Raw genomic sequence first — 14,213 nt, 5'->3', positions numbered from 1 at the left:
TGATGGTCTAATTTTATTTCTCTTGTATGTCATGTGTTCTTTTTGCCCAAAGGATTTTTTTTTTTTTTTAAAGAGCCTTTAATTGTACTTGGAATTAGTTATCTTGTGTTGGCATTCCTGGGTTGAGTCCTTCACAGGCAGTTTCAGATCTGTTTTATTCGGGAATACCTTCTCTCTCGGTGGGTTTGCCCAGCTTCCTCTGCAGACGTCCCGGTGGTGGGGTCATGTCGCCCTTGCCTCGGCCTTCACGCCGCCCTCGCCTGCCCCTTGCCTGCCCGCTCCTCCCTCTGGCGGCCTCTTTCGGGCTCACGGCTCCGTTCTTGTGGTTTGGCTTTCGTTCACAACTTCCCTTTCTAATTTTTCTTGCCTCTGGCACCTCGTTTCTACAGTTTGCAGATCCAGCTTCTGTTCTCTCCCGACTGCGACCATGTTCTTCGTGTCTTCTAGCTTGTTTGAAGGTAGAACGTGACAGTTCCGGTCTGTTTATTATTATGTGTTCATGGTGTTTCTCGTGGTAGAGATGTCATTCATCCTCTTTCTCTCCTTTTTCCCTTGTCCCGACTCATGTGGGATTTGGCCTCTGTGTTTTCCGGTTCTCCTTTCCTATGAATTTAGTTTTCTTAAACTTCTAAGAGGAGATGGTGTCTGAGGTAGTCTGCGAACCTCTCGAGCCCCTCTGATGTGGTCTTCGTGCGGTGATGGAGGTGCGGCTGCTTGCTCTCCCCGGGCCCCCGGTGTCCACCCGCCGTGCTCTCGGGCTGCCCTGGTCTCCACTGCCCCTGTCTTCCTCGTCTTCAGTTTCCCATCCCCTGGTCTCATCTGTGTGAGGCCCTGTGCTGTTGGGCCCAGGGCAGGCCCAGCCCCAGGCTCAGCGGCTGTCTCCATTTCTGAGGACCCACGGGCTCCTGGGGTTTCCAGGCCTGCTAGTGCCCACTGGTGTTGCTCTAGTTTGTGCCGCACGGTTTTGTGGTACCATCCGGCCTGTGGCTGCCCGCGGCTCACCTCCCCTGGCTTTGCTGTGTCGTCTGCTGGTTTTAGGTTTTGTCATCTAGTTGCCATAAGTCTACGTGGGCCTTTGGGAAGACCAAGAAACAGCTGCCCCTGTGGCTGTCTTCCCAGGGTATAGTGATTTATTTTTTTTTAAATACAACTTTTTAAAAAATTGAAAATAGTTTCAACCTACTGAAAAGTTGTAGTAGCAGCACATAGAACTCCGTTAGTCTGAGTTCTCAGTTCTGAACATTGCATCACACGCACCTCATCCTGGTGTCTGTGTGTCTCAGTGTGTGCGTGTGCACTGCCTGTATGGACCTGCATAGTCTTCCTGTGATGGGATGTCCCGCGCCCCCCAGTGCCCCACAGCCTCCCAGTCCCAGGCAGGAAGTCCGCCCGCCCTCCCACCTGCTCCCACCTGCCCCCACCTCGCTAGCGGCCCGGCAGCGTCTCTGTTGCTCTGTGCAGGGACGTGTGGCATCCAGCTGGCAGGCCACATGAGCCTGCTCTGAATCTCCCCGTTCTGGATGGTACTGAAGAGGCCGGGGCTTGTGTGTGGGGTGACTGGCAGGGGCGCCCCCATCTCGATGGGCAGGCTGTTGGGTCTGTCGCATCCGGAGGCCCGTGTGGAGACCTTCCTGCTGACCTGCACGTTGCTCCCCGGTTCATCGGCTCAGCCGTGTTTCCGCAGTGTGATCCCCGTGACTCCGTGTGTGTTGGCATTTAGTAAGGAGCTGTTCAGGGCGATGCGGAGGCCGTCCTTCCTCAGACCGCCACCAGCCTCGGCATCCACTGCTCACACCCGCCTGCCTCTCGGCGGCCGTCACAGGTGCCGGTTGTGAGGACCTTTGTCCGTTGCACCTTCCACGTTTGCTAGTTGCCTTCTGCTGTAAGGAGAGCTTTCCCTCCTCCGTTCATGCTCCATTTGTTTGTTCGCTCATCACCGTGGCAGGGACCATGGACGCCTGTGTATTCCGTGGGTTGTAATCAATACTCTCATTATTTCTAGATTTGGGCAGTGGAAGCTCCTTCAAGCTGGTTTCTATATCCTTTTGAAGTATCTCCCTCGTTCTTGAAGCATCACGGTTTTACTGGCGAGAGGCATCCCGGGGCCTCTGGTGCTTCCCCGCCCCTCCGGTGCTTCGCCAGGAGCCCTGGTGCCCTCCAGGGGTAGGGGGTGGCGGCGGGGATGGTGCGTGGAGGCCAGGGTCAGAGCTCTGTGTGTGCTGTTCGCTGCACGGCTCCTTCCAGGCCCAGGGGCGTTCATGCAAGTGCAGATGCGTGTGTGGCGCTTTCTGTGTCTGAAACACCCGTCTCGTTCCTGCGAACACCCGGATCGTAGTCTGCACGCAGGGCTGCTGCCCAGCCTTCGCCCTCTCCTTGCCTATGAGTCCTTCTCCGTGAGAGATCGAGTTCCCGTTATTCCCTGTGTTTGGTCCCAGCCACGCTGGCTGCTGGGGTCCCCGTGCCGGGAGGGGCAGGAGGCAGAGGGGTAAAGCATATTGATTAACTTTGACTCAGGTGTTAAGGTACGTCCAGAGTCTGTGCTGGGGACTAGGAAAAGTGTGTGCTTCCAAACCCACGGGGGGAGCCGGCCGCGAGGCAGCAGCTGGCAGTGAAAGCACGGGGACCCCGAGCGACACGGAAGGAAGCAGGTCACCAGAGGCTGTTCTGGGGAGTTCTTTCGTATGTTGTTGCTTTTGCCTGTTTTGGGGCTTTGGGGGGATGCTTGTGTGTTACAAACAGAGCGGTTACCACCGAGTCTCTGCTTTGTGCCTTCCTTCATCAGAGGTAGTAGTAGTACTCTGATCCTTTTCTTTTTTTGAGTTTAGGAGCAATTCCTTGGGATACATCTTTTAAAAAACCATTCATTTTGAACTGATTTTAGATGCATGGAAAAGTAGGGAAACATGAGTGTTTCTGTGTACCCCTCACTCAGCTTCCCCCCAGTATGAGTCATTGGTGCCATAGGCTGTTACAAGACTTTATCTGATTTTGTTTTTCAGAATTTAATTTTTTAGAAGTATAATAAACTTTTAGAGCAGTTGTCGGTCGACAAGGGAACGGGGAGGGAGGCTCGGAGGTTCTCTGCACCCTCCCCCACGGCCTCCCCGTTGTCCTCATCACTCACCACAGTCGTGTTGGTTTTGCCAGGATGAGTCCACACACTCACATCGTCATTACCCACAGTCCGCGGTTGGCCCTCGGGTCCCTCTGGGCGCCGCGCGCCGCGGGTTTGCACAGACGTCCAGTGACGGGCATCGGCTGTAGCGCATCACGCAGGGCCGTCTCCCTGCCCTGAGTCCCCCCGCGCCACGCGCTCGTCTCCCCCTGCCCGCACCCCGCCTCCCGCCGCCCCAGCGCCCACCGGTCGGTCCACGTCTCCGTACTTGCGCCTCTTCCAGAAGGTCACGGGGTCGGAGTCACGCCGCGTGCGCTTCCTTCGCTTGGGGACACGCATCCTCCGCGTCTTCTCACGTCAGCCCGAGTGACAGCCCGTTGTCTGGACGGACCGCCCCGGACTCATCCCCCCTGCCCAGGGGCGCCTTGCCCGCTTCCCAGTGTGGGCGGTTCCGGGCAGAGCCGCGTGGACATCCGTGAGCGGGATCGTGGACGTGGGCTCTCAGCTCCTGCGGGCAAATCCTAGGGCGCCCGGGCGCTGGGGCGCAGGGTAGGAGGGGGCTCGGGCTTGTCAGCGTCGCCCTCCAGAGGGTCTCCCAGGTGGCCGCGCCGTCCCGCCTTCCCGCCGGCCCCCCAGGGAGCCCTGCTGGCCCACGTCCCCGCCTGCGCTTGGCGTCGTGGGCGCGGTGGTCTTGGGCCCTTCTGACGGGCGTGCGGGCGTCTCACTGGTCGTCGTCGGCATTTCCTGGTGACACAGGCCGAGGGGCGTGAGTTCAGGGGCTCGCCTGCGGGTCCTCTGTGGTGAGGGGCCGGTCAGGGCTTTGGCCCCTTTTTTTTTTTTAAAGATTTATTTATTTATTTATTATTTATTTATTCACGTGAGACACAGAGAAAGAAAGAGAGACAGAGGCAGAGACACAGGCAGAGGGAGAAGCAGGCTCCATGCAGGGAGCCCGATGCAGGACCCGATCCCGGGTCTTCAGGATCATGCCCTGGACCGAAGGCAGGTGCTAAATGGCTGAGCCACCCGGGCTGCCCGGCACAGCTTTTTTTTTTTTTTTTTTAAAGATTTGATTTATTTATTCAGGGAGAGAGAGAGAGAGAGAGAGAGGCAGAGGGAGAAGCAGGCGTCATACAGAGAGCCTGACGTGGGACTCGATCCAGGGTCTCCAGGATCACACCCTGGGTTGCAGGCGGCACTAAACCGCTGCGCCACCAGGGCTGCCCCCGGCCCAGTTTTATTCAGGTTGTTTACTCTTGTTTTGTGAGTTCTTTGCAGAGTGGGTGATAGTCCACGAGCAGATGTTTCTTTTGCGAATATTTTTTCCACGTGTGAGTGCCCTATTTTCCCACTGGTGATGTCTTTGTGTTGCAGGACCTCACCCGGGACCTTGTGGTTCCTGACTTGGTGTCTTTCCCAGTCCTTGTCTTTCCTAATATTGACACTTGTGAAGTGTGTATGTCACGTATTTTGTACAAAGTCCCTTAATTTGGGTTCCTCTTAGGTTTCTTCATGACTAGATCCAGGCTCCGTAATTTTGGCTAGAATGTCAAAAAGCTGGTAGGGTGCCCTTGTCCGTGCATCACGTGATCACCTCGACCACTGGGTTCAGGTGGCATCTGCCGGCTGACTGTGCCGCGGGCTCCTGCGTCCCCAAGCAGTTGTCTCTGCAGTGGCGGCTGTGCTCTCTGCCTGGGACTGGTTTTCTCTTTCTGGCCCCACGCGTGTGTTAACTGTGGTTCTGCTGTAAAGGGAGCTGTCGCCTCTGCCCTGTTCCCCCTCCTGCTTGCTCGTTCAGTGACTTACCCATGTTAGTGTGTACACTTGGCTTGTACCGTGGGTGACCCTCCGTCACCGCTGTCCATGTTTGGACGCCCACGTGGCCTCGGCCTCGGCCAGCTCCTATGACCTCTCATGACCCCTCACTTTTTGAAGACTTCTTCCTTTCTCACATTGCAGAATGTTCCAGACTTAGCTTATGGTATTCCTGCCATAACCATGGAATCAGCGCAGGCTCCTTCTGTTGGCCGTGCTCCTGGGTGTCCTGTGTCCAGCCCTCCTCGAGGGCCACACGCGCTCCGCCACACTTGCTTTGTTTCTGTCCCTCTGTCTCTGCTGGAAACAGGCGCTTGTACGTGGACCTCAGCTTCTCTTCTGCTGCCACAGGGCTCCTCCTGGCCGTGCCTGGTGTCTCATGTGGGAGACCTGGTTTGTTGTTCCACGTGTACTTATTTTTGTTTGATCCTGAAGTATAAAGACGTTTCAGAGTTGCTAAGCTGTGTGGAATATTTCTGCACCGTTCTTGTTGTACTTAGCATCACAACATCCGGTCAGAATGTTGCATTTCGAAGCTGCTCCGGTGGGCTTCTTCCTTCCTGCCACTGCTTTCACCGCGGCTCTAGTCCTTACAACGTAGCGCAGTGCAGCGCAGCTTTAGGCTCTCCTGCTGCTGCCTGTATTCCATGTTGGATTCCCCTACTTTTCGGTTGATTTTAATTGTTTAGTTTGGTGGGCGGAGCGTGGCCAGGGCTCCAGGGATCAGAAGTGCGGAGAGCCCTGCAGACAGAGGGTGCCCGTCATGAGTCCCGCCCCCCACCCCCGCAGTCCATGTCCACTCAGTGCACCTGTGCGTGTTTTCTTTCCCTCTTTCACCTTCCTTGAGGTGCAGGCAAGGCACCCTTTGGCAGCGTGCCATTCTCACTAATACATCCTGGAACTTGATTTCATTTCAGAAAGATCCTCCTCATTCTGTTTTATAGCAATGCGGTGCCTTCGGAACCGTCGCCGTCTCTCCTCGTGCACAGGTGATGCGGCCTTAGATACCGTGTGCACGAGCATCTTCGCCTTGCGGGGGTATCGTTGAGGGTGGTTAAGGGCACAGGTAGTTTTGTTCGCAGTGGCTGGGCTCCCCTCTGGAAGATCATGCCACGTTGTGTCCCCCTGTGGCGTGGGAGAGGGCTCCCCACGCTCACCAGCGCCAGGTGTTGTCCTCGTCTTAGATTTTGCCAGTCTGACGGGTGATACAGGTCATCGGTTTCCATGATGTGCAGTGGGTGCTTGAGGACAGGCATATTCTCCCGAGAGGGTGGAGAGCTTAATAGATGTCCATGATGCCTACCTTGCTGATTATGCTGACCAATTTTCTGAGTCCTTGCTTATTTTTGTCCATTTGATGTGTTTTGTCCTGAGTGTGGTGACTGTTACTAGCGCGCTTCTATTTTTACCTCCTATGTTTCCTGCAGTTTTTGCTTTGTAGCGAGGGGCTGTGTGTGTGCCCTGTTATTTGACACATAAGTTTTTTTTTTTTTAATTTTTTTTAATTTATTTATGATAGTCACAGAGAGAGAGAGAGAGAGAGGCAGAGACATAGGCAGAGGGAGAAGCAGGCTCCGTGCACCGGGAGCCCGACGCGGGACTCGATCCTGGGTCTCCAGGATCGCGCCCTGGGCCAAAGGCAGGCGCCAAACCGCTGCGCCACCCAGGGATCCCTGACACATAAGTATTGATAAGCGTTACAGCTTCTGTGAGTTGTCACTTTCGGTGTTAAAAAAACACCCGTTTTGTCCAGTGGGCTTGAGTTCTGTGTCCTGAGTTGGGACCGTCACCCATTCTCCTTGCTTCCCTCCGTGTAGAACACCTCTGTTCCCCCACCTGTTTTAGCCTTCCTGATGTTGGGCATGTCTCCAGTCAGTAGCACAATGGCTTGGTCTTTTTTTTCAGAGTCAAGTCAAAAAGCTTTTCTTTTCTTTCTTTGTTTTCAGGATTTTACTTCTTCATTAGAGAGATAGCAATAGAGAGCACGAGCAGGTTGGAGAGGGGGAAGCAGACTCCCCACTGAGCGGGGAGCCCGACCCGGGGCTCGATCCCAGGATCCTGAGATCATGACTGGAGCTGAAGGCATGACGCTTCCCCGGCTGAGCCCCCCTGGCACACCAAAAAGCTTTATTTTATTTATTTTTTATTTTTTAATTTTTTAAAGATTTATTTTATTTATGAGAGAGAGAGAGATAGAGAGGCAGAGACACAGGAGGAAGGAGAAGCAGGCTCCATGCAGGGAGCCCGACGCGGGACTCGATCCCAGGACCCCAGGATCGCACCCTGGGCCAAAGGCAGATGCTAAACCACTGAGCCACCCAGGGATCCCCCCAAAAAGCTTTATTTTAATGTGTGAATGAAAAAAGTCCGTTCCCCGTTATTGATGCGACCAGCATGCCTGGTCTTTTCTCTCTCGTGATATTTTACAATTACACATATTTTGTGTTTGCTGGGATTCTCTAAAGTGTATATTCTTTGCTCTTTAAGGAAAACGTTCTGTTTGTACTCAGGAAGGTTTATGATTACTTTCTGGTGGTCATGTTTGCACATAAACCTCACGAAAGGCCTCCAGTCCTTGGTTTTTATGGAACTGGTCCCCGTTGGTGCCAGGCTCTTGCCGCCAGCCTGGTCCGTCCCCCCCGCCCCCCGGCTGTCTGCGTCCTGTCACCACACGCGACCTTCTGCCCGCCCTGCGTCCGCTGTGGTATCAGGTGCGTGTTTCCGTGGGTGCTGACCCGTCTCATGGCCGCGGCCTGACCCCACCTCTCCTGGGGCAGAGCCCCCACGAGGGCCTCAGTGCAGGGTCCCCTGACGTTTGTGTGTGGAAAGCAGTTCCTCTGTGGCATGGGCAGGGAGGACAGTGTGGCGGGACGGAGAACCCTTGGTTCACATGTTCTTTCAGTAATTTTGTGAATGCTCGTCCGTGGTCGCCTCATTTTTGTGAGTTGGTTTTGAAAAGCTGATGTCAGGCGGATTGTCTTAGCTTTGTAATTTATTTTTCCCTTTTTCCCTAGAGGCCTCATCTGTCTCTTTGAAAGTAATAGTTTTATGAGGAGACGTCAGGGTTGATAGAGTGCAGATTTTGGTCTCTATTTCCCAGAACTTTCTCTTAGATTTTGGCCTCGGTGCCTCTTGTGCTACGTTGTCTGTTTCGCTTCTTTGGAGGCTCTAATGCCGCAGCGCCCGTCCTCGCGTGTGCCCCTTGCTGGGCCCCCCTACTTCGCTGCTCCCCGCCTCGGCACCTCATAGCTAACTGCTAACTGACTCATTTCTGATTGGATTTTTTTTTTCATTTTTTTCCTGCATCCAGTCAATTCTTACTCCTTTGTTGTTAAGATTTTACTTATTTATTTTAGAGGGAGTGAGCGATGGGGTGGGGGAGGCAGAGGCAGAGGGAGAGAATACCAAGCAGACTCCACACTGAGTGTGGGGCACAGCACGGGGCTCTATCTCACGACCTTGAGATCACGACCTGAGCGGAAACCAAGAGTTGGATGCTCAACTGACTGTGCCACCCGGGCGCCCCTCTTTCTGTTTCTTAATCCAGTTCTTTGTTAATATTTCAGGTTTTTTTTTTTGAAAATTATTTATTTATTCATGAGAGACACAGAGAGAGAGAGAGAGAGAGAGGCAGAGACACAGGCAGAGGGAGAAGCACAGGCTCCATGCAGGGAGCCCGACGTGGGACTCGATCCTGGGACCCCAGGGTCGCGCCCTGGGCTGAAGGCGGCACTAAACTGCTGAGCCGCCGAGGCTGCCCAATATTTCAGGTTCTGATCTGGAGCAGTTTTCATGTCCTCGAACACTTAGGTACGTTGTTTGTGGCTGAAGGGGCTGCCCTGCAGCGTTCTTGTTTTCCAGACGGCATTTGTCTCTGATGTGCGTGGAATTCCACTTTCTGACCTTTGGCAGCGGGTCCTCGTGGACCTGCTGATATTCGAGTTCACTTTTATGGTTATTGGGGGGGGGGGGGCGCTCGCAGGACTCGCGGTCCGATGGCGCCCTCTTCTGCCAGCGTCGGGAACTTCCCTCTCCTCTCCTGTCCACCGCCTGGTTTTACGGCCTTTCTCCGAGGCCCTGTGCTCCGAGGACTCTGCCCCCCCAGCCCCCCCCCCTCCTGTTGGTGCTCTGGGCGCTCAGACGGGTGGACCAGTGGCCACTCTGGGCTGACTTTGGCCGGACGTGGGCCCCCGCCGTCTCCCGTCTGTCTTTGCCATGTAGCCTTGTGGGTGCTGGGGCACCGCACTGAGGAGGGGCCGGTTCTGCTCATTTGGGGCCCTTTTGGAGCACAGTGCTCCCTGCTTCACTGATGGAGTGATCTCTGTATAGACTGGTGTTTCCCTTCTGGTTCTAAGTTGTTTTCTGGGGTGAGCCGGGAGCTGCCAGGTGACTCGCCAGCCATGCGCTGTCTTCATCCTCCTGTGAGTGCCGTGCATCCCCCCGGGATGAGTACCTGGGTGTCTTTACCGTGGCTGGGGGTCTTCGAGGTACCTGTCTGCGCAGGTGTGCTCTGTTTTGGGCAGTGAGAGCTTACCCCCCCTTTGGGGAGTGTGCCATCTCCAGGGCCAGCCGAGTGGGGCAGGCGGAGCCTGTGCCGTTCGGTTCTCTTGGCGTTTCACCCCAAATTGCTGGTTGTCCAGCTGAGGCCTGGGGTGTGGGAGCAGCCTTGAGAGCCTCGCCCGAGAGCTGCCTGCTGTGCTTCTGGCCACCTCTCGGCCCCCCCATGTGGATATTCCCTGAGGCAGTTCCCGAGGGGCCCATGGGCAGGGCCTCATGTTCTTGGCCCTTGTGGGAAGCTCAGAGCTGGGCCAGGAGCTTCTCCCCCAGTGAGTGATGTGGCGCCTCCCCTCTCCACAGTGGGCTCTCCCGCATGAGGTGGCCCACGAGCCAGGTGGGATTTGGACGGAAGGTGTTTTTTCTTTCCATTTGGTGTTACATCAAGTGTTTATTGGCTGTCAGATTGATTGTGGCAGTTCTTTTTTTAAGATTTTTAAAAATTTATTTATGCATGAGAGACATAGAGAGAGAGACAGAGAGAGACAGAGACACAGGCAGAGACACAGGCAGAGGGAGAAGCAGGCTCCATGCAGGGAGCCCGATGCGGGACTCGATCCCAGGACTTCAGGATCATGCCCTGGGCTGAAGGCGGCGCTAAACCGCTGAGCTGCCTGATTGTGGCAGTTTGACGATGGAAAAGGCTGCCTTCGGAAGAAATGGCTTCCTTTTGTCAGTGTTTCCAGTGGTCCTGTGACAGGGTGATGGTATTCTCACTCTGTTTTCAGAAGTGGAAGCACCTTGCACGAGAGCGTAAGTGCTGTGTCCAAGGTCACTGTGTTTTTAGCCCCAGTGCCTGCAAAGACAGAGCGAACTAAACAGCCCTTTGATGGGTGTGCAAGCTGCTGAAGTTGGTCCTGCCGACCGCCGCCTCCCGGGCCCGACGTTGGCCCTTACCCGGCAGAGTGCTCTGTTACTCCGGGTCGGGGCGCGGTGCCGGCAGGCTGCAGTGGCGGGGCGGCTCAGGACCTCCCACAGGCTCTCCCCGCCCTGCCGGCTGGGCTCTGGGCTCCTGTGACCCCCTTCTGCAGCCCGCAGAGCAGATGACCATGACCCTGGAGGCGAGACCCTGAATGCATGTCCTTCCATTTTGGTGTGAAATGGAAGAGGCAGTGCTCATCCCACATAAGTAGAAGTAATTTGAGTATCAAGTAGGATATCTTTGAACATAGGCTTTTTGTAAAAGTCCATAGAACCACGAGAAATGGCAGTTTTTCGCTGTCCTTCAGAGCACGTTGCCTGGGCCTGTGGGAGGCGCTCAGCCGGCCGTCCTGGGCCATGCTGACACTTGCCCATCAGAATTCTTTGACACTAGCTTTGATTTCTAAAATATATTGCAATAAAGTGTTAATTATCTTGATTTACGACTTTTAGCAGCTGTTAGTTTGCTCCTGAAGTGTGTACCTACCCTTGTCCCAGCTGTTTTGGCTGTTGAGCTATTTGGAAAGTAGAAACATCAGATGTGGTCCAGAATCGGTCACGAGTGTCACAGAGGTACTTGGATCTGTGCGTAAGCTAGTGCCTTTGCGTTCTCTCTCCGTGGCTGCATCTGTCCCCAAGAGCCTTGAGGTCAGGGGTGGCGTCTGCAGGGCAGGTAGGGAAGGAAGGCTACTGTTGAGCAGCTTTCTTTCCAGAAACTGGACTCTGCTTGGGCCTGTTGGGGCCTCCCTGTGGTGACGGGGTCCAGAGTTGTGGGTCCCAGGATGGCCACCGTGCTCCTGCTGTTCCTTCTGTTCCTGCAGACTGTTTTCATCACACACCTTTGCAGAGGTGGCTGTTTGTCTCTTGCCTGGAAGACTTTAGGGTTCTTACGGAGCCTCAGGAAATGCTGAGAAAACCTGAATCATTCTTTCAAACAAGGAAAAGTAGCCACTGCAGGAACTAGCTCGGAGGAGGGCTCAGCAGGAGAGGGTCCTGAGGAGGTGTAAAGTAGTGTGACTGAGGTCGGAGGCGCGTGTGTGCAGGGACAGGAGCAGCCTGCCGGCCTGGCGTAGGGGGCCTGGCGAGGGGCCGGGTGCGCCGAGCGGAGCCGTGGTCCTCGCCTGCCACCTGCTGCCCGGCTCCTGGAACTGCGGCTGTCTGGGCAGCGCTCTGGCGCCGGCCGGATTCTTCCCACTTTCTTTAAACTTGAGAACAAGCTGTAAAAATACCGTTGTATTGTTTGCCCCTGAAACCCACTTGAGCAACTTTAACCATCAGAATACAGACACTTAGTTTTCATTCCGAATGTGCCCTCGGAGCGTCGGATGGAGACACGGTGCTGGGACCACAGGACGCTGCGGCTGGGTGGCCACGATGCTTCCAGGAAAACCACCACAGCAACTCCGTGTCATGAGCAGGCGCCAGAGACTCAGAGGAACTTGGCTGTTCCCTGGCGCTGCTGTCAGCCGGAGACAGCAGTGGGGACCAGGGCGTCCCCTTGGCCGCGGATAACCGCGGTGGCCGGAGTGCTACGGCCTGACCTGCTGACCGGGTGACTGCCAGCCCACGAAGTCCAGGAGTTTAGACTTTGTGGTGTGGGGACTGTGCCTTTGTCAGCGAAGTGGGGACGACACAGTTGGCCCAGGTGTGGCATTCGTCCCACTGGACCTCCTGGACACGTGAGATCGGGGACGCCGGCTTTGAGCCCCAGAGGAATCCTACCCCCTTGGGATGGGAGCCACCACCCGTTCCTTCTGTAGGGGCTGGAGTCCGGGCTCTTTGGGAATCGCGGGGGGGTAACACTCACCTGTGCTTGAGCACCGGTCCTGGAAGTCGGTATGGGGGCTGTGCCTTCTCGCACTCCCTTCCCGTTAGGGACTCACAAAGCACTTCAGCTCACGGGGCAGGCCTGTGGGAAGGAGCCTGGCTGCCTCTAGCATCCGGGTTCCTTGGGACACCTGTAGGGGGGCATGAGTGGCCGCAGGCATGTGGACCAGGGGCCCGCACCTGGTTCTGCCCCTTCCTTCCAGCGCCGTGGGTCCTGCCCACCCGTGTACACCACTAACCCGGCTGTCTTCTCCTTTCTCGTCACCAGGGGTCGGGCCCAGGCTCGGCGGTCCCAGGCAGCTCCGGCGTTGGAACCCCCAGACAGTTCACGCGACAAAGGATCACGCGGGTCAACCTCAGGGACCTCATATTTTGTTTAGAGAATGAGCGTGAGACAAGCCATTCACTGTTGCTCTACAAAGCATTCCTTAAGTAGCACAGGGCGGGCGTGGCATCGCGGATGGAGACGCCTGGGACGTTTTTATATATTTGCAGATTACGCCTTTTGTAACAAGCAAATGGGATATTGTTTAAAAAACAGCCACCTCTTTACAATGGAACAGTTTTATATTCCTGTTTCTAAGTCAACTCTTCAGTATGGAAGAAAACACGTTTCTGTAACAGAGAACACAGAGGCCCGTGGGCACTCTGAACGGACAATTAACTCTTAACTCATCTTTGATTGAGTGGCCTTCTTGCCAAACAAGCCATATATAAAAACTGATGGAATCGTTTAGCAAATAATTAGCTGCCCTCTGTCACCTCGTAGCGGTTTCTACATTATTTGTGCATTTTGGTTTATTCAACCCAACTTACTGCGTAGGTGTGTGTCTACAGCAATGACCTCATTTCATTTATTTTATTTTTGTATTAGTCAGTTGGCAAAGCAAACTGATGTTTTAGACTATTTATGTCCCTGTCCTCTCCCTCGCCAGAGTCCCCGAGGAGCACGGAGCTCATCGCGCGCTCGCCCGGAGCGTGGTCACCTTTCTGCTCGGGAGAGGCCGCGCGGCGGCTCCTTCCGAGTGTGTGGTCGGCATCTGTACAGACGCATTTTATTTGCTATAGTTTGTAAAGCTGTAAAGTTAAAAGAAATGAAAACCTTTTCAGCATAAATATATTTTACTTGCACTGTGTTTTTTAGCTAAAAGTGGAAACTTAGATGAAATAAAATCAAAGTTGAGAAGAATCATCAAAAGACTGTTTCTCAGTGTGAATCAAGTGTTGAAAAATGGTTGGTGTATTTTGTCAGTAATTGTACATAATTTTTGGCACATAACATGAAAATGGCTATGTAAACTATAATTATTTTGCTAAGAGACTGTAAGCAAGCTGTGGGCCAACTTTACAGATGTCCAGAGCAAAGCCCCTTCTTTGTACCTATTTTTTTATTACAAATATACTAATTGGTTCTTTATATTTTCAGAGGTTATTGTATTAAATTGTCTATTGATAGTACTTTTATGACTGTAAATACTTTGGCTTTCTCTGTGTGGATCCTCACGTCAGACTTTACTTCGCGCGAGTGTGAACCGAATGCTGATCAGTATTTTTATCAACACCTGAAAACTGTTACACCTTTTATTTTGTCTTTTAGGAAATCCCTGTCTTTCCATTTTTTCATGTAAATTTTGCACAGTTACTTGTTCATATGTAAATATTTTACTTTCAAAAATGAAGTTTTTAATTGCTATTGTTTTATATAGGATTGAAAGAAAATTAACTCCTTTATTAAAAACAAATTTATCTGTATCTGTTTTGCCTATTTTTCCCATTTTTTTTCAGTTTTATATTCTGCTGCCAGAGACTGAGCTCTGGTTCCACTGAGTGGAACAGTGTTTATTTATGAACTACTACTTGTTAGCATCAGTATCTAAACCCCAGCGACTCTAGTAGAAATAACCTTGCCTCCAAGAACAGGAGCTGTGTGCTGCAGGGTGAGGCCCCGAGGTGGAGCTTGCTCCTCGCATGCTTGGGCCGT

General features: G+C 53.7%; 1 protein-coding gene across 1 annotated transcript in view; it reads left to right on the top strand.

Moving 5' to 3' along the window:
* Nucleotides 1–13,984, top strand: part of TAF4 (TATA-box binding protein associated factor 4) — a 67,313-nt gene extending 53,329 nt beyond the window's left edge. Inside the window, 1 exon segment of the mRNA XM_072801635.1 lies at nt 12,501–13,984. Within this exon segment, the coding sequence (XP_072657736.1) occupies nt 12,501–12,668 (168 nt within the window). The 3' untranslated portion in view covers nt 12,669–13,984.
* The last annotated feature ends 229 nt before the right edge of the window (nt 13,985–14,213 follow it).

This window comes from Canis lupus, chromosome 26 (assembly GCF_048164855.1).
Source record: "Canis lupus baileyi chromosome 26, mCanLup2.hap1, whole genome shotgun sequence".
NCBI lineage: Eukaryota > Metazoa > Chordata > Mammalia > Carnivora > Canidae > Canis > Canis lupus.
This window is presented reverse-complemented; position numbering and strand designations above follow the sequence as displayed.